Source organism: Papio anubis, chromosome 5 (assembly GCF_008728515.1).
Source record: "Papio anubis isolate 15944 chromosome 5, Panubis1.0, whole genome shotgun sequence".
Classification (NCBI taxonomy): Eukaryota; Metazoa; Chordata; class Mammalia; order Primates; family Cercopithecidae; genus Papio; species Papio anubis.
Genome location: NC_044980.1, coordinates 150,140,711 through 150,159,940, shown reverse-complemented (window position 1 = coordinate 150,159,940; position 19,230 = coordinate 150,140,711). Strand labels below are relative to the sequence as shown.

The following is a 19,230-nucleotide window of genomic DNA, read 5'->3' as shown; positions in this document are numbered from 1 at the left end:
TCCCCTGACCCTTTGTTCCCCTCCCCCCGCCCCCCGCCCCCCGCCCCCCGCCCCACACAGCTAAGCCTCTCCTGGCTTGATACATCAATCACATAGAAAATCAAGACAGTTATCTGATTAACATTTCTTGAACTGGGTCTGAAGACCTTAAGGTTCTGGTGTTTATTCTTAGGAACCCATGAATTGTCCATGGAAATTCTAAAACTCTTTTTTGTTTGCAAAGATAATAAGTACATTCCTAGTCATCTGACTGAAAACTGTGTTCTTGCCCATGTGTGTGGGTCCATTTTTATAATCATGTCAAATGATGCCAAATGATGACCTCAAGCCATGGTCCCCAAAATGTGGTTCCCAGAGTGCCAGCGTCAGCAGCACCTGTGAACTTATATAAAATGCAAATTCTTGGGCCCTACCCCCGACCACCTGAATCCCAGACCATCAGGATGGGGTCTAGGAATCCATGTTTTAACAAGACCTCTGGGCGATTGGGTTGTACAGGCAAGTTTGAGAACTGCTAACCTAAAGGCACAGCAGTTCAGCCCTTAACACCATGTTCCTCAAATCAGACAGGTTCTAAGATTTGATGAACCCTCACCTGGCTCATCATATATTTCATTTATTCATCAATGATCTCTTGATTTTCTATTATGTGCTAAGCACCTGGACATATAGCTCTCAAGAAGACGTACCCTCCCCTGGCATCGCAGAGTTTGCAGTAACAGCACACAAACCTGTAGGTCCAAAATGTGATAAGCACTAAGATGGACCATTAGGAGGGATGAGAGCGCAGATAATGAGGGATTCAACATGGTTTTGGGAATTAGGGAAAGCTTCTCTAACATTGAAGCAGACACTTAAAGAGTGAGTTTAGGCCCCTGAGCCCATATTTGCCTAAATTAGCCAGATGTTACCTCCAGTTCTCACTGTGTTTAGCGTCTCCATCATATAAGTACTAAGCGCATCTTGTGTGCATTGGATGTCATTATGAGCTGAGCGCTCTCTGTGTTGGAGCAGGGCAGACACTGGCCTTGGTCTCTCCTGAGGATAGAGCCCATCGCTACTCCCAGTCTGTCTGTATCCCATCCGCATGGTTTAGCTACCATCTCCCCAAAGAGCTCAGTCTAAGTCGCCTATATCTAGTCACATTTCCAAAGCACGTGTCCTGGCGGCAGGGCCTGGTAGTATGGGGAGAGCACTAGGCTGCAGGCCAGAAGGTCTTTGAGTGTTAGTCACTGGATGTTAGTTAGTGGCAGAAGGAGGTGGCCCTTGAAGCTGCCTTAAAAGACAAGGAGGAGTTAACTGGGCAGAGGAGTGGAGATGAAGGGCATTCCAGACCGAGGGAACATTGTGCTCTGCTTTGAAAAGCGTTTAGCTTTTTAATTGATGTTGATATTGGTTTTTCCAACAGCTGTGTGTGTGTGTGTGTGTGTTTTCTATGTTTTCTGTTTCCTCTCCAAAGACTCGTGTGTGTATAGGATGGGGGAATAGTGTGGGGAGCAAAATCCAAAGCTGGTTTAAAAGCCAGCTGAGGCTCCAAAGTCATGGGAGGAGAGAACTGACTCTGGCCTGCCCTGCACGACTGCCCGTCGTGGGAGGACTGGTGGAAGAAAACCGAGCTCCTCTGACTCTGGGACATTTTTCCATTTAAGCTTTGCATCTGTGATCATCTAATACAATGGTCATGAGTCATTTATTTCAGCTACAGAATCCTTTGGTTAGATGGCAGTTCCTGGGAATCCCAATACTTAAGTATATAGAGCCCAACTGCTCTAGTTTAAAGGTGGGGTGTTTCTCCCCTTTGGCCTTGCACTGTTCTCAGAGGAATTCTGTGCAGGTTTTAAAACCCACTGGGTGTGAATCTCCAGCAGCTGGAGAAGTGGGCAGCATGGGGGGAGGCAGGGATTAGGCATCTTCTGTCTCCTGACCTCCAGGGTCACAGCACACCCCCAGAGAAAAAGTGTCTGCTCAAGGTGCCTCGGGGACTCTGGTGTCACCTAGAGCCATCTTTCTCTTACAAAGGAGAGCATCTCAGCAACAGCCCTGGGTTCCCAGCAGGGCTGTGATTCATGCAGCCGTGGCGGATAAAGGAATGTGCTCATTTCTCAGAGCCCTGGGCACCCCTCCGCTGAAGGCTTTGAATGATTCATTTGAGGGACTGGGGTGGGGGTGTAACAGGCCAGGCTGGGTTCACAGGCTCACGAATCATCCCCTCTCCACCTGTCTCCATCCTCTGCAGACAGAAATATATTCTTGACAATTAATTAATCAATCTGAGAGGATGGGATGGCAGGAAAGGGGAGGGCTGCTTTACCATGATTTATAACCTCCTGCCGAGACAGGACAGCCTTCACCTTGCGGCTCTGAATGCAGAGGAGGAAGTGGAGACACAGATAGGGAGAGCAAGACGCTGCTGCTGCCTAGAGAGAGAGCTGTCAGCAGTAAAAGTGAGCAGGCAGCTCCTCGCTCCCTGGTCCTCGGTGGGAGCTTCTAGTTTATTCATTCCCCAGGTGGAACGGAATCCGGGGCGGAATAAAGAGTAAGGTGGACTGTTGTAGGGGTAGACAGGATAGCTGTAAACACAGGCCTGTAGAGGACTTCCATGATGCTGGTACAGTGCCAAGTGGCTGGGAAAGGATGGTGCTGCATGTGGTACCTGCTGTGTCACCCTAGAAAATGTAAGCTTGAGATAGTCCTTTCTTTAGATCAGGGGTCTGCAAACTATACCCCATGGTCACATCCAGCCTGTACTGTGTGTTTGGAAACAAAGTTTTACTGCAACACAGCCAGGCCCGTTGGTTTCTGTATCATCCAGGCCTGCTTCCGAGCCACCACTGCACAGTTGAAGAGTTGTAGCAGAGACTATATGGCCACAAAGCCTAATCTGACCTTTGCAGAAAAGGTTTGCCGACTCCTGCTTCAGACTACTCTGGACAACAGAATTCACTCCTTAAATTATGGTGGTCTCATTAGGCAGTTCTTTGAAGAGAAGAAGGTTAATATTTTTTTGAAAGACAACGAAATCTGACCCTGATGGTCTAATAAATATTACTAAATGAATGGAAATGCTGCAATGCTATCTGTGCTGAGAGACCAATTTAGAAACAGGAGACCTCTAGAATGAGAAACTCCTGGATTAACACCTTGGAAAGGTCTAAGTTACAGTATCTCACTGAATCTCACTCTAGAAAGCGGTGGTGACAGATTCTCTTCTGGTGAGTGGCAGTTTTAAGGAAGCCTGAGAATGTCCACAAGCTGTGCTGAAAGGGAAATGGTGGATTTCTTCCCTGTGTCAGGGCTGGGACACACCTCTGGCCGAACAAATATCCCAGGGTGTTTTACTTGGCTGTTCTTGTTGTTTCTTGCTTAGATACTCTTGCAGGATAGAGTGGAGGAAGGACGTGAAGGTTCAGAATTGAAGTAACATGTACAGTGGGTACCCAAGATAAATTAGAGAGGACCCAGATTCTATGTAACAATGGCAGTATACAGGACATGCCCATCATTTTCAAATTTAACTTGCAGTTGTAGCAGGCTTTCTCTTTACACCGTGAAGCTTTCCTTCATCGCAGCTCAGAGAGATCTATTTTTTTGAGGCAGGAATGGTAAATAGAAGGTATTCACACTGAAATGTCCTCTTTCTGGTACCCATGGCAGATATTTCTAATGGAACACAGCTTTCTTTCCTATGCTTGGTTAGAAATGTCTGATTGCAGCCAGGCATGGTGGCTCACGCCTGTAATCCTAGCACTTTGGGAGGCCGAGGCAGATGGATCACTTGAGGTCAGGAGTTTGAGACCAGCCTGACCAACATGGTGAAACCCCATCACTACTAAAAATACAAAAATTAGCCGGGCTTGGTGGTGAGCACCTGTAATCCCAGCTACTCAGGAGGCTGAGGCAGGAGAATTGCTTGAACCTGGGAGGCAGAGCTTGTGAGCCAAGATTGCACCACTGCACACCAGCCTGGGCGACAAAGCAAGACTCAGTCTCAAAAAAGAAAAAAAAAAAGAAATGTCTGATTGAATTGATGCAGTCTCAGAATTCTCCTCACTGTAGAAGGCATTGCCAGTGGATCTGAGTGGTGTGCAAGATGAAGCCTATTTACCAGTGTCTTATGGTCCTCCTCGTTAGCACTCATGCCATTCACATGGCCTCCTACTGTGGTTTTTCTGTGCACGTTTTCCAGGCAGGTTTTCTCAGACCATTTCAGTTGTATACTCCTTAAGTACAGGATCTGTCACTCAGGATTTGCCACAGTTATTTCTGGCCCTTTCTGTTTTAATTGAAGCTCCTCTAGGCTAGGACCAAGATCTCACACTTCTCTGGGTCCTACATAGTGCTAAGCGCAATGCCTTGCCCATAGCAGGCATTCAGCAACAATTCGATCATTGTTGATTGACCACATGTAGGGAAGCCTCGTGAGATCTGTGCGATGGTGGCTTCATGTTGCGGTGATGACCGAGGTGAGGATTGGATCAGTCCTCCTAAGCCCCAGTGGGAGTTTGTCAGAGGCCTTGTAGTTTGAAGGGCAGGAGAATAAGAGGTGCTTCAAGGGTTAGAGGAAGGCAGTTCAACTCCATGCATAATTATTACATGCCTACTGTGTGTGCTGCACTGAGCTAGTAGCTGTGGATACAAAGATAGATGTGACAGGTACTGCCCTCCATAAGCTCTTACTGTGGTGGGGAAGACAATTGCATAAAAATGACGGCTCATAGAAGACAGAAGAAAATAAGAGCAAATTCAAAGACAAGTAATGGGGCGCAGGAAGCACCCTGCGAGAGGTTCTGGGATCTCACATGACTCTGCTTGTCCCATTTAGTTTCAGAAGAATCGACGAGACCAGGACGCCACCAAACACAAGCTCATAGAGATCGCCAACTATGTTGATAAGGTGAGACCAGGTGTGTACTTTGTGGGAAAGGTGCCAGGTGCCAGCACTTCCAAGGGCACTGGAGCTGCCTTCTACTGGATTGGCTGCCCCAGCCATCTTCTGAAAGGGAATGAGCAATACCATAGAGGCCCAGGGCGGTCATGACAGAGCCCTGAACTACATACCCTTAGGCAAGTAACTCATTTTCTTTGAGTCACATTTTTTTCTTTTTTTTTTTTTGTTATTTTTATTTTTCTGGTGGAATCTTAAAAAATGAAATCTTATGCCAATGTCTAGTATAAAAGTTGAATGAAAACAGACTGCTCTAAGCGGGAGCAGGGGTGAGGACCCAGAACACTGTCCTTCTGACCCCTTCCTCTTACCCCTGCAGTGGATCCCAAGCAGCTTGGGCATGGAAGAGCCCAGTTTAAGAATCCTTTAAGGTTCTTTAAGGTTCCTCCAGATACAAAGCCCAGGGATTCTCTGACTTAGGAGGGAACTGAGGTGGGTCAGGGTGGGAAAGACACACAGCCTTGAGAAGTGGGCTGTTTGAGAAGTGGGCTGTTTGAGAAGTGGGTTGTCTGAGAAGTGGGCTGTTTGAGAAGTGGGTTGCTTGAGAGGTGGGTTGTATGAGAAGTGAGTTACTTGGGGCTAATCTGTAAAGTCTCCATGTGTAAAACTATCCTGAAATTATGTCTTGCCTCTTAGGAAGGATGTGCAAATGGTTAACTTTCCTAGGTCAGGACCTTTTACAAGATGCTCTTGGGAAATACCTACATTTTTGAATTTTACTAGAATAGGCTGGTCTGGGACTTGGAAATACATTGTGTATAAGAAAGAGGATATTTGTTATAGTACAAAATGCAGAATAGGTAACCTAGAACGACAGTAGCCTCTTGGTAGGCTAGAAGTATATAGTTTTCAAAAGTAGGTTTTAATGTGTTTGGGATCACAGGTCTCTTTGAGAATCTGGTAACGATTATTGCACAATTTTAGAACACTCATAACATTGATGAAGCTTAACCTTGGGCCTGCTAGGGATTCATGAATTCCAGGCCTAAAAGGAAAATCATTTTTTCCTAAACACTAGAGAATATAGGAGATTACTTAAAATATTTTTTAGGGACCAATAGGCAAATATATTAGCGTTCTGAAGTCATGTGATGGCAGTTTCCATGCCCATGGTTTTTTTTTTCTGCCCTAGATGGCTCTGGAAACACAGGTCAGTGGTCAGTGACAGGTGAAAGTCAAACACTGGTATTTCCTGGAAGGACAGACTCTAGGGACACAGTCCAGTCCTCTCTCTAGCTCCTGACTCACTCAAGAATAACATTTAAATAATCCTACAACCCAAACACTCAACATCTGGGAAAACATGGGAAGCTTGTTTCCCTGGGGAGAATATGGGAGGCCGACTCTGCTTTCACCCATGTGACATCCATTGTTTGGGGACCTGGCAGGTGGGGACTTGGCTGGGTATCCCCTCTGTGGGGTAGGTGATGGAGCCAAGGGTGCTGGTGACAAGTGAAGGGAGAAGAGAGGCACCAGCAAGCCCGAGTCCTTACTGAAAGCCCTAAGCCTGGGTGGCCCATGCATCCTGTCTTGGCTCTCTCCTCGCGGCTGCTGTTAGTCACTCCTGGCTGGTGAGGGAAGCCACGCCCACTTCTCTGGAGCTTGCTGACCCAGCTACTTGAACTGAACTATTGTTGAACTAAAACTGGAATGAATTGCACTCCTGCGCTGAATCATGAACCCAATCCAAAATGTTTTTCTGTAACTGTGGAAAAAAAGCCAAGTTTACTTCCTTCAAAAGCTCCCTAGGAAAGCAAATTCAAATTGGAATCTGAACCTTTTATTTTCTGTTAACGACTGAACTGGCACAAAACAGAAAAATCAAAATTTCCGTTGAAATAAACTGATATTTCACTGAATCTTGAGCCCATCTTGACCAGCGTTTCTTGGAGCAAGTGGCTTATCTGGATGTGTCGATACTGCAGCACGGAGGCAGTAAAGGGTCACACATAGGCTCTGAGGCTGTAATTTAGGACTTCATCCTGCCTCCACTATCTTCTTGCTGAAACTTTGGGCAAGTTCCTTAACTTCTCTAAGCCTCAGTGCCTAGTACATAAAAAGAGATGGAAAAATGTTGGTGCTATGATTATTCTTTTTAGCTGGGGCAGTACCTACCAATTTTGGATTAAGATGGTATCTTCTGCTCATACGAACTCTCCATACATGGGGCTTTTTATTAAGTCACGGGCTCAGTATTTGTAGGGTGGACCCATCAAAAAACCTGTTGTACTCACACCTTCCAGTGGTTTAGTTTTAAAGAAAACCCTCTTCCTCCTTATATTTGTATGAGATGAAAGATGCCAGGCCATAAAGGTTAGATGCAGCTCTAGCCTCGAGGAGGTTGAGTCAGATCTTGCGTATAGAATTTCAGGATCTCTGGTTTGCACAAAACCCTGAAGATTACTAACAACCTCTGTAGTCTATTGCTTGCAACTTGCTTATTCCATCCTTGACAAAACCTGAGACTATCCAGGGATGGGGAAGAAAATTTGAAGAATAAGCATATCTATGCACTTTTATGTCGTTGATACTCATTTACTTCCAAAATGAGTGGGAGATATTTTATAATAAAATATCCATATATTAATATAATTTGGTATATCCATACAAAAGAATATTATTCAGCAATAAAGAGAAATCACAAATGATACAGTCTACCACATGGATACATCTCAAAAACATTATGGTAAGTGAGAGAAGCCAGACACACAAAACCACATATTGTAAAACAAATGTCCAGAAAAGGCAGAATAAAAACAAAGTAGATGCATGGTTGCCTGGGACTGAGGGTGAGAATGGGAAATGACTGTAAATAGACATGAGGGATTTTACTGATGTGATGAAAATATTCTAAAACTGGATGATGGTGATGGCTTTATTTTATTTTTATTTTTTTGAGATGGAGTTTCACTCTTGTTGCCCAGGCTGGAGTGCAGTGGCACAATCTCGGTTTACCGCAACCTCCACCTTCCGGGTTCAAGCGATTCTCTTGCTTCAGCCTCCTGAGTAGCTGGGATTACAGGCATGCGCCACCACACCCAGCTAATTTTGTATTTTAGTAGAGACGGGGTTTCTCCACGTTGGTCAGGTTGGTCTCAAACTCCTGACCTCAGGTGATCTGCCCGCCTCAGCCTCCCAAATTGCTGGGATTACAGGTATAAGCCACCACACTTGGCTGGTGATGGCTTTAAAACTTGGTAAATTTACCAAAAACGTATTGGGCTGTACACCTAAAATAGGTGGGTATTATGGTATGCAAATTATACCTCAATGAGACGGTTTTTAAAAATCCATATACAAGAGAACTTTTGAGATACCCATAAGAAAGATAAGGCCCATGTAAGAAATTGGGAGAAAAAATGGTACCAGACAACCTGGCCAAGGGCACTGATTACAGAAGACAGCAAAGCTCAACTCTGAGCTATCTCATGACCAGCTTTGTTTGAAAGCCTTCTTCCTATTTTAAAATGAAATGTATGTTTCCGTCTCTTTTACCTGTTGACCTAAGCCCTACTTGAAAATCATGCCGAACAACGCTAACCCTTTTTCCACATGATAGACCTGTTCATATCTGAAAGCAATTTTATCTCTTATCTCAGTCATCTCTAAGCAAAGTCACCGCAGTTCTGCCACCAGAATGTCCTGCTCTCTCTCAGGACCTCATTTTCCCTTTCTAAAAAATGTCAATAACACCAGTTGCCTCCTTCCCTTGGAGCCATGGGCAGAAGAGAAATCTGGTATCTGTGCTCTGAGTTCTTAGGTTGAGAAGGGGCTTTTTTTTTTTTAAATTTATTTTTATTTTTATTTTTTAGTTTTAGTTTTTTTTCTTTCTAATCTCAAGCTCCAGCAGAATGAAAGGAAGGGGCTTTTAAATCCCAGGTGGTTTGAGACATACTGTGTTTTTCTGTGTCCTTTCAGTTTTACCGATCCTTGAACATCCGGATTGCTCTCGTGGGCTTGGAAGTGTGGACTCACGGGAACATGTGTGAAGTTTCAGAGAATCCATACTCTACCCTCTGGTCCTTTCTCAGTTGGAGGCGCAAGCTGCTTGCCCAGAAGTACCATGACAACGCCCAATTAATCACGTAAATAGCCTTTTTCCATATGTTGTGTTGTCCTTGGCTGCAAAGCCTCTGCCCACCGTGCACATGCTCAGAGTTTGCCCCATGGCGAGTGTTGGTTGTACAAGGCCATTCTGACTCCCTGGTCCAGAGAATCAGGCATTTCCTAAACATGCGCTCTGTACCCAGCATACCCCAGAAAATGTTTAAAAGCCTGAGTCACATTAGTCCTAAGACGTGTTTACAGTCTAATGGGAAAATTAGACTTACCCATATTCCATTGAGCATCTGAAATAATTGCGTATATATTTGGGAAGGGACTGACTGTTGGTCAGGTCTTAGACTTTCTAAGAGGCTCATCTCAATCTTCCTGGCACTTTGTTCTAATACATGAGCTGATCTCCCAACACAGGCACAGGAGAAGGGGCCCCTTGTGTTGTCCTTCACTTGGTTCCCAAGGGGCACAGGGCTGAGTGTCTGAGAGAGTTGAAGTGTGAGACAGTGCAGGAACTGAGGGTTTGGCTGGAGGGAGACATTGAGGAGGGATTGTGCTAGATTTTCATCAGCCCCAGAGAGACAGCGATGGGGGTCACATGTGACTGTGCCCCAGGGTGATTATTTGGTATTTATTAGTGTTGACTTCTGGAGTTATTTTGAGGCAGTTACAACAAAAGGCATATAGATAATAAAACCATTTGTCTTCTTCTTCTTCTTCTTTTTTTTTTTTGAGAGAGAGTTTCCCTCTGTTGCCCAGGCTAGAGTGCAGTAGCACCATCTCGGCTCATTGCAACCTCTGCCTCCCGGGCTCAAGCAATTCTAGTGCCTCAGCCTCCCAAGTAGCTGGGATTGGAGGCATGCACCACCAAACCCGGCCAATTTTTAAATTTTTAATAGAGACAGGATTTCACCATGTTGGCCAAGCTGGTCTTGAACTCCTGGCCTCAAGTGATCCGCCCGCCTCGGCCTCCCAAAGTGCTGGGATTATAGGCGTGAGTCACACATGCCTGGCCTTAAAACCATTTTTCTTCTGTTCCCTAAATATAGCTGAGCCAATAATCATTTAAACCTTGGCTTATCCTTTTAAAGAAACTGGGAAAAATAACTGTCCCAAAACCTGGGCTGTGAACAGTTACTTCATGGCAATACATTTGCCTAGGAAGAGTCTTTGATTATTAGAACTTTTGGCCTGAACTTTGGAACATTTAGAAAATAACTAGTAGGACTTCATACAATTTACATAGATTTTGCATATTTCTTTGCAGATTGTTTCTCTGAAGATAAGTCTGCCTGTAATTCAGCAAACATTTATTATATACCCACTATGTGTGACATTCTGTGCTAGGTTCTACTGATCCCAAAATAGTTAAGATAGTCTTGCTGTCAAAGATATCATGGTCTAGATCAGAAGACAAACATGGAGATAAGTGCCACATAATGAATTTCACATAGATTCTTTAAATATATTACATGTTTGTGGCATGCACAGAAACATTGGTAGTTTTTTTTTTTTCTTCTCCCCTACCCTGGATGTATGTAACTAAAAGAAGGATGTATTCAACTGGGGAAAATGCAGCTTGCTGCTGGCAGATGAGGATCCCATTGCAAAACAAAGGCAGAAACAGCTCATTCTTGCATCCAGCTGCACTTTGTGAGGCTCCTGATGGGACACAGCTGTTTCCTTGGCCCCTGAGTATGTGGGAATGAAGCATCATCAGCCCCACAGCTGCAGCCCCGATGCCCCCACCCCTGCCCCGGGGACTCACACCACAGAGCCAGGGATAAGGCATTGGATCCCGGCAGCTGGTGGAAGTGGGCATGATTCACTTCAGCATCAGAATCTGTGCCACCCTTCCATCAACCTCTCCCTCTGACCTTTTCCTGTGCAGCAGGAATGCGATGCAGCTTTGCAAACCCTGCCCATTTCCTTCCAAAGAATCGGTTATGGGTATATTGTGGGGGATAAACGACCTTTCTCTCTCTCTTTGTGTTTCTCTGGAGTCATGAGGGAGTAGGTGAGAGGAAGTGAGAGGTGTGGTGAGCTGGAAGTTGTCCAGTTGGCCTGATTACAACAGCCTCTACCCTTGGGGATGACCTGGGAAAGTCAGCAGGGCCAAGGAACCCCGGGATGGCCACCTACTCCCGGGCACATTGGAACAGCCCTCTCAGTCCCCTCCCAGGTCACCCTCTCTCCTTGCCTCCTGCAGGGGCATGTCCTTCCACGGCACCACCATCGGCCTGGCCCCCCTCATGGCCATGTGCTCTGTGTACCAGTCTGGAGGAGTCAACATGGTGAGTCTCAGCCCATGTGTGTGTGCGGCAGAAGGCGCTGAACTGCCTTACAAGACCAGAGGTCATCTTTTGAAAAAAAAGTTGATATTTATTATTGTAGCAGAAAAAGCTTTGATATCAGGAAGGGCAGTTGTTTAAAATGAAGTCATTAAGTTCTAAGAGATGGAGGTACCCAAGGGTGAATTTTCATTTATTATAGTTCATTCCGTATCTCCAAGCTCAGGAACCCTGAAGAGATTACATGCATTCATCACTAGATCTCATATGTTCCAAACCAGGGACTGGAAAATAGTAAAAGAGTAGAGGTTAAAAATGTTTTTATTCCAGGTCGTGTGCTGTTATATATGTCATTAAGAAACAAGAACCTGTCTCAAAGTCATGGTTAGGAAATTACTGCCTTCTTTTGAAATTCACTCTGACTTCATGAGACTATTTGTTTTGACTCTGTATTTCTAACCTGTGAAGTGCATATCGAGGAAGACTTCTCTCCATCTATTTGTCTGTCCCTCTATCCATTCTGTATTTATTGACAAAGTAGCATAATGGCCAAAACCACAGGCTCTAGGGTCTGAGCCTGTTGGATTCAAAGAACAGCTGTGTGATTTTGGGGGAGTTAATGAGTGTCCTCAGCTGTAAAGAAACATAGTTTTACAGTTGATAATCATAGGATAAGAATGGGAATTAAATGAAATAATGCAGGAAACACACGTCCATGTTTAGTAAATCTTTCTGCTGCTTCTTTCCTGCTGGGTTTTTTCCTCTTGATTTCTTTAGCTTTTGTGTCTGACAGTTACATACCAGACAGTACACCAAGTGCTGTGCCTGGAGTGTATCTGTCTTGTGTGGCTCTCTCAGGAAACACTAAGCCGAGTACATCCTATGTTTGAATCAAGGTGGTGTTTTCTATGTTGATTCCCTTATGTCTGGAAAGGGATATAGGTTCAGAAGAAGAATGGGGAAAAATCTTCCTCTTATTTATTCAGAAAGCATTTATTGGTCTGGAAGTTCATCAGAAGGTCAGTTGTGGTCCGCAACCTTGGAGAACTCAGAAACACGGACTTCTAAACATTTGATTTCCTCCTAGTGACAGCAGATTCAGCCTTGCTGTCAGAGGCACATATAGAGAGTCTGTATGCTCAGTGACAGTGGAATTGGTGGAGACCTGTAAGACTTGGCTAAGGATAAGGCAGGGATAGGGGGCAGAGGCGGATCTGTCCCCTAGACCTTGACCTCAACTCTGTCTTCTGAGCAGGACCACTCCGAGAATGCCATTGGCGTGGCTGCCACCATGGCCCACGAGATGGGCCACAACTTTGGCATGACTCATGATTCTGCGGATTGCTGCTCGGCCAGTGCAGCTGACGGTGGGTGCATCATGGCGGCTGCCACTGGGTGAGTCGAACAGGAAGAGGGAGGATGGGGAGGAGGGTGGGCACACCTGGACAGTGTGACACAGGAGTTCCTCCCAGCTGGTCCCAGTGAGACTCCCTTAAACTTCTGATGGGGCCAAAAAAATGTGGTTTTTACAACAAAGAAATTGCGAGAAGACCAAGGCAAATGTGTGGCAAGAACTTAACTTTCCAGCAGGAGGTTTGGTGCTGGTGTAACCCTAAATTTACTTAATTCTGTTTTAAGGGTTTGAGTTATAAATTGGCTTGGCCACATGTGTCTTTTTAATTTCATGAATTTTTGATGAGGACACATTTTGATCATAGCCACAAACCTTAATTCTTCTATCCCAAGAGAGTTGAATCAGTGCTGTTTCAATTCCAGGCTTCACTGAAAGCTCGGATGTAACAGAACAAGTTGAAGAAGAGGGCCATCCATACACCCTACAGTGACTTCTCAGGGAATTTGCAGGCTGTGTTACCCGTGAGGAACAGGGTGAGGCAGCTGCATCTCCCTGTGGTGTTGAGGGATTTTTAAAACCAGAGCCTTTGAAGAAAATTAGGAAGTTTCTTCAAAGGACTTGTCTTCTAGCATCTGGACTCAGGCAGCACAAATCTTTGGGTTCTTCCAGGCTCCTTGGAAGGCATCATGATAGGACCTTGTGTTCTTTTACCCCAAACCATTCGGGCCTGCTTATGATTCTTTCTTAGAGAATGGTGTTTCAATGCCTCCAAGAAACAATGCAGCTTTCTTAGACCTCTGGTGTTAATTTTAAAAAATTACTTCTCAGCTGTGACATAGAAAGGATGATGTTGACTGGGTGCAGTAGCTCACGCCTGTAATTGCAGTACTTTGTGAGGCTGAGGTGGGCAGTTCATCTGAGGTCAGGAGTTTGAGACCAGCCTCGCCAACATGGTGAAACCCTGTTTCTACTAAAAACACAAAAATTAGCTGGGCGTGGTGGTACACACCTGTAGTCCCAGCTACTAGGGAGGCTGAGGCAGGAGAATCACCTGAACTCAGGAGGCGAAGGTTGCAGTGAGTCAAAATTGTGCCACTGCACTCCAGCCTCCAGCCTGGGCAGCAGAGCAAGACTCCATCTCAAAACAACAACAACAACAACAAAAGAATGAGGCAGGATACAACTTCAGAGTCGTGCCTGGATCCCTGTAAGCTCATGGTTAAGCCCACCCGTTTCTCTCTCAATCTGAAAAACATATCTGAAGACAAATGATTGAGAGTTATATTGATTACTACTCCACTTCATTTTTAAATTATTCACAAATTTGGGTAGTTTAACAGTAACGATTAGTAACAAATTCCTTGTAGCATACCTTCCCACTGAAGGAAAATCTCTAATTTCTTGGAGGGTTTAACCTTTAATTGGTTTAGAGAAGTGGGAGCAGGATAACTCTCCTTTTGTAGACCCAGATGGTTGTACTTTTTGTCCTTCTCACCAATAGTGGGACCCAGGACCTTCCACGCTCCTGTGATAAAGAGCATGCGTTTATGAGTTGGCTGGTTGAGTTTGGAGTGCTCTCGGCATCCTTGGAACAGCGATGAGATCACTGGCCCAGAAAGAAATAAAACTTATGATCTTGGCCTTTTTTTGGCCTGGTCCTCTGTTGCAAGAGAATATTCACCTGATATCAGCTTCAGGAAAGGTTTAGGTTGACTGGTATTTTCTCCAGCACTAAGGCTTGGGAGACCTATTGTAACACACTCAAACCTTTTACTTATTGCAACCCCCTCATGCAATGGGCAGAAATTGATACTCCTGATTCTCAAATGCTTCCTCCATGCAGAGTGAGAAAAATAAAATGCTATGGGATGGTTACTATCTCATCACTAAGGATGAAAGAATTCTAAATTAATGTGTTGGTAAATGTTCTAAGGGGCAAGAATGTATGTGTGTGAGACAATGGGGGTCTGAGCCCAGGTGGAGTCAGCCCCACAGGTAGCAGGAGTGACAGGAGGAGTGACACCTGCCTGACTGCTGGATGCTTAGATTCCCCACTAATTCCAACTTTGTCCTCTGCCAGGCACCCCTTTCCCAAAGTGTTCAATGGATGCAACAGGAGAGAGCTGGACAGATATCTGCAGTCAGGCGGTGGAATGTGTCTCTCCAACATGCCAGATACCAGGATGCTGTATGGAGGCCGGAGGTGTGGGAATGGGTACCTGGAAGATGGAGAAGAGTGTGACTGTGGAGAAGAAGAGGTGAGGGGTCACAATGGTGCTAGGGGGAGGGGAAGAATTTGCATTGGTTTCAAAGCTCAAGGTCAAAAAAGAACACAATTGAAAATTTCTTAGTCACAGGCATTTCCTACACATAACTATCCAATACCCCATGACAAATCAGATACGGAGAAGAAGCTTCCAGATGGAGTGTTTCTGCTGCCTCTCCCAGTTTGTGGCCAGCCTCGCTAGCGTCCAAGATCAGTTCTTCTTGTAAATGTCTGGTCTAACCAGAAACCACAATCGCGTGGCATGTTGACTCTCTCTTCTTCGGTGGAGCTGCACATGCCTGCTTGGCCCTCCAGCTGCACGGAATTTATTCTGGAGGCCACACAGCTGGATATTTGGGCTTGAACAGGGGCCTTATGAGGATGCTTAAAATAACAAGCTTGTGCTGTTTAGGCTGGAGGAGAAACGATGGAAAGGGGATATAGGAAGTGCTGTCGAGTCTCGAAAGGGCTGCTAGGAGGAAGAAGGGGCAGAACTGTTTATGTGTAAACTCTCTCCTTCCTTCTGATCTTCATAGTGAGTGTGGAGGGCACACGGCAGAGCCTGGTCATTTTTAACAAATGCATGTGGTTCTGCAGAAAGCAGAACTGGATTGTTTCATCTCTATTTTTTGAAGGCTGAAAATATGTATGTTTATACATGGATAACAATTTGGGGTAGATAACAAGTAACAGTAAATTATGGGGGTGAGACTGAGGTTCTGTATAAATGGAAAAAAAAAATTTGATTTTATAGCCTTCTCTCTCTCACTCTGTTGCCCAGGCTGGAGTGCAGTGACATGATCTCTGCTCACTGCAACCTTCACCTCCAGAGTTCAAGCGATTCTCCTGCCTCAACCTCCTGAGTAGTTGGGAATACAGGTGTGCACCACCACACCTGGTTAATTTTTTTGTGTGTGCTTTTAGTAGAGACAGGGTTTTGCTACATTGGCCAGACTGGTCTCAAACTCCTGACCTCAGATGATCCACCCGCCTCGGCCTCCCAAAGTGCTGGGATTACGGGCGTGAGCCACCACACTCTGCCTGTGACCTCTATGATGTGATTTTCTTTTTTTAATGCCAGCATGCCACTTTCAGAATAGGATAAGTACTAGTCAAGGATGCCACCCCCACCACCATGAGCCCAGAGAGATCAACCCAGACCCATCAGAAAGAAGGGAGTGGTAGGAACATGGAGGGCCCATTGGGGTTGAGGAATAGCCTGAGAGTGGGCGTGGCCAGTTGGCTTAGGTTCTGAGCAGCTGCTCATTCTACAGACACACTGAGTGTGGGCTACGGTGTCTGGTCCTGGGGTTAGGATGAATGGCAAAAATGACATCGTTCCTGTGCTTGGGGAGCTGATAGACTAGTGGGAGAAATACATATTGAAATAATTGCGAAAGAATATACGTGCAGTCCATGGCAAGTGCTAGGAAGACAAATGACACAGTGCTCTGAACATATATAATGTGAGGGGAACCTCCTTTCTTGTGTGGGAGGTGACTGTGGAGCCCATATCTGAAGGCTGCATTAGGAGTTAGTGAGGCACGCAGGAGGGAAGGCACATTTCAGGTGGAAGGGGAGCGTGTGCCTTCATGGGAAGAAATACAGTACATTAGGAAGGCAGGAATACAGGTCTTTCTGGAGCCCAATGTGGTGGGAGATTAATGGGAGGAAAGTGTTCTGTTCCTTCTCTTAGGGGAAACAGGTGGACAGATGTCTGTGGTCAGGGGATGGGATGTGGCTCTCCAATATGCTAGAGCCCTGGACAGTTAGGGGTATAAGGTTGATAAACATGAGGCAGGCCTCAGGCAGACCTGACTTGAATTCGGCAGGTGTGTCCCTTGGCCAGCTACTGGACTTGCCTGAGCTGCAGCGTCCCCATCTGTGGAATGGGGACAAGGCTGCCTCATAAGGCGGTGGTGGAGAGATGTGTGGAGCCCCACACACTCTTCCTCAATGGCTGATGGATTGGCCTGTGAATACTGTAAGAGTGTGATGAGGACACTCAGGGTCACTGGAGCGCCTCACCATCTTTTAAAAATCTCAGGCCGGGGGGCAGGAAGCAAGAGAGGAGAGTAAGGAACGCCTGGGCCTTTCTGTTCCAGAAAGGTCCAGGCCAGGAAGAGCTTAGGAAGAGAAGCGGATGGAGAAAAAAGTCTAAGCAAACAGGCCCAGGAGTTGACATAAACTGTTCGGAGAGGTTGTTCCAGCAGCCTCTTGCACCAGCAGCCCCTTTGCATGAGATAAGAAATCCTAGGAGGGTTGGGGGCAGGAGGGCACCCATGAAAGACGGGGTGTCTGGATATTCTACTGGGGATTAGAAAAACAAATCATAAAATTTCCATATACTATGCTAAAAAGTCAATTTTAGAAGAATACATGGTTACAGGGAGAAATATACATGTTATATTAAGTGAAAAGCACTGTGGATACTATGATTTTATAAGGTAAGTATAAATATATATGTATGTGTGTAGAAAATGCCTGGTATTTTATATATTTTTTTATATTATATTTGCCTAAATAAATTATATATTTGCCTAAATAAATATTTATTCATACTCAAAAGGTGGCTGTGTCCTAGCCGGGCATGGTGGCGTGTGCCTGTGATCTCAGCTACTTGGGAGGCTGTGGCACGAGAATTGCTTGAACCCAGGAGGAGAAGGTTGCAGACCGTCTCAAAAAAAGATGTAGCTGTGTCCAAGTCATGTTACTAATGATTGTGCATACATATGGTTCTTGTGATAAGTACATATTAGCTTAGTGACAAAACTGTCACATGATTTTTGAGGTCAAAAGTTTCTAGGCCAGGTGCGGTGGCTCATGCCTATAATCCCAGCACTTTGGGAGGCCGAGGCAGGTGGATCACTTGAGGTCAGGAGTTTGAAACCAGCCTGGCCAACATGACGAAACCCAATCTCTACTGAAAATACAAAAATTAGCCAGGCATGGTGGCGTGCGCCTGTGGTCCCAGTTACTTCGGAGACTGAGGCAGGAGAATCGCTTGAACCCAGGAAGCAGAGGTTGCAGTGAGCCGAGATATTGCATCACTGCACTGCAGCCTGGGTGACAGAGTGAGACTCCGTCTCAAGAAAAAAAAAAAAAGAGAGAGAGAGAGTTGCTAGAGAGCTGGGGTTCCAGGGGTGTGTGGGCAAGGGTGGGGAAAATGTTGGGGATGGTGAAGGCCCTCCCCAACTCACATCCACCCCACTGCCTCCCCAGGAATGTAACAACCCCTGCTGCAATGCCTCTAATTGCACCCTGAGGCCAGGGGCGGAGTGTGCTCATGGCTCCTGCTGCCACCAGTGTAAGGTAAGTGGCCCTTTCCTCCATGCCTTGGGCCCTGGCCTGGCAGTGAGACAACAGGACTGCTCTGCTGGGGTGGCTGGCTGGGATTTGCCTCCATCCTGGGGGGGTGATGGCAACAGAGTTTCAGAAACATGGAACAGGAAAGGCGCCTTGAATAAAATTTACTGTTCCTATACTGGGCCTCATGAATTCAGACCATCCCAGAGGAGGGTGGCGCCTCTTTGGAAATGGTAGTTTTTTTTCTTTTTCAAAGAAGCGTCCGGAGAGAGTGGACTTGATTTTACTGAGCTCATAAACAATAAGAATTATCATAATTGGTATTGACATTGATGAACCTCTCAGTAGATGCCAGGCACTGTGCTGAGAATTTTATGTGCGTTATCTCATTCTCTCCTCACGAAAACCCCATAAAATAGATGCGATTATCCTCATTTTAAGATGTGGAAACTAGGGCTTATAGGGGATAAGAGGTTTATCTGGAATCAGGCAGTCAGAAAGGGACTGAATCCAGCTTTCCCTGACTCTGGAGCCCACATTCCTAATACTGATGTGGGAGATAAATCGTCTATTACTGCTAGTGTTACTGTAGAACCACAATCTGTCTTGCACAATTCTGAAGTTAAGAGAGTTCTAAAAGCTGGAAAAAAAATGTAAACACATTTGGTGGCAAAACTTGACCTGAATTGACACGAGACGAATTGTAGTCTTTTTTAAAAAAATCACTCCTAAAGTGAATATTTATATTGCATTACAGAAATATTAATATGTTTGATCAGAAGGTGTTATCCCCGGCCTTGCTGGGGGGTTAGGTAATATACATAGGTAGTTATATGTGCAGACATATGTAATTATCCATATCCCTATACACACACACACACACGTGTAATTATATATGTACACACATGTACATATGTACCTATGCATTACAATATCTGCTTTCTAAATCTGAAAAGGCTGAACCCCATCTGGCCCCAACATTTTAGGCAGGAACTGTGGGCCTAGGCTTCTG

General features: G+C 45.4%; 1 protein-coding gene across 5 annotated transcripts in view; it reads left to right on the top strand.

Annotated features, from left to right (window-relative positions):
• ADAM19 (ADAM metallopeptidase domain 19) overlaps nt 1-19,230 on the top strand; it is a 98,929-nt gene that overhangs the window by 57,962 nt on the left and 21,737 nt on the right. For 4 of the 5 annotated variants that reach the window (XM_021939909.2, XM_003900439.3, XM_009209480.4 and 1 more), the window contains 6 exons: nt 4,823-4,894; nt 8,864-9,030; nt 11,211-11,295; nt 12,548-12,687; nt 14,727-14,904; nt 18,135-18,224. In XM_021939909.2, the coding sequence (XP_021795601.2) occupies nt 4,823-4,894; nt 8,864-9,030; nt 11,211-11,295; nt 12,548-12,687; nt 14,727-14,904; nt 18,135-18,224 (732 nt within the window). The remainder of the gene's footprint in view (nt 1-4,822; nt 4,895-8,863; nt 9,031-11,210; nt 11,296-12,547; nt 12,688-14,726; nt 14,905-18,134; nt 18,225-19,230) is intronic. The other variant, XM_021939910.2, reaches the window with a different exon arrangement.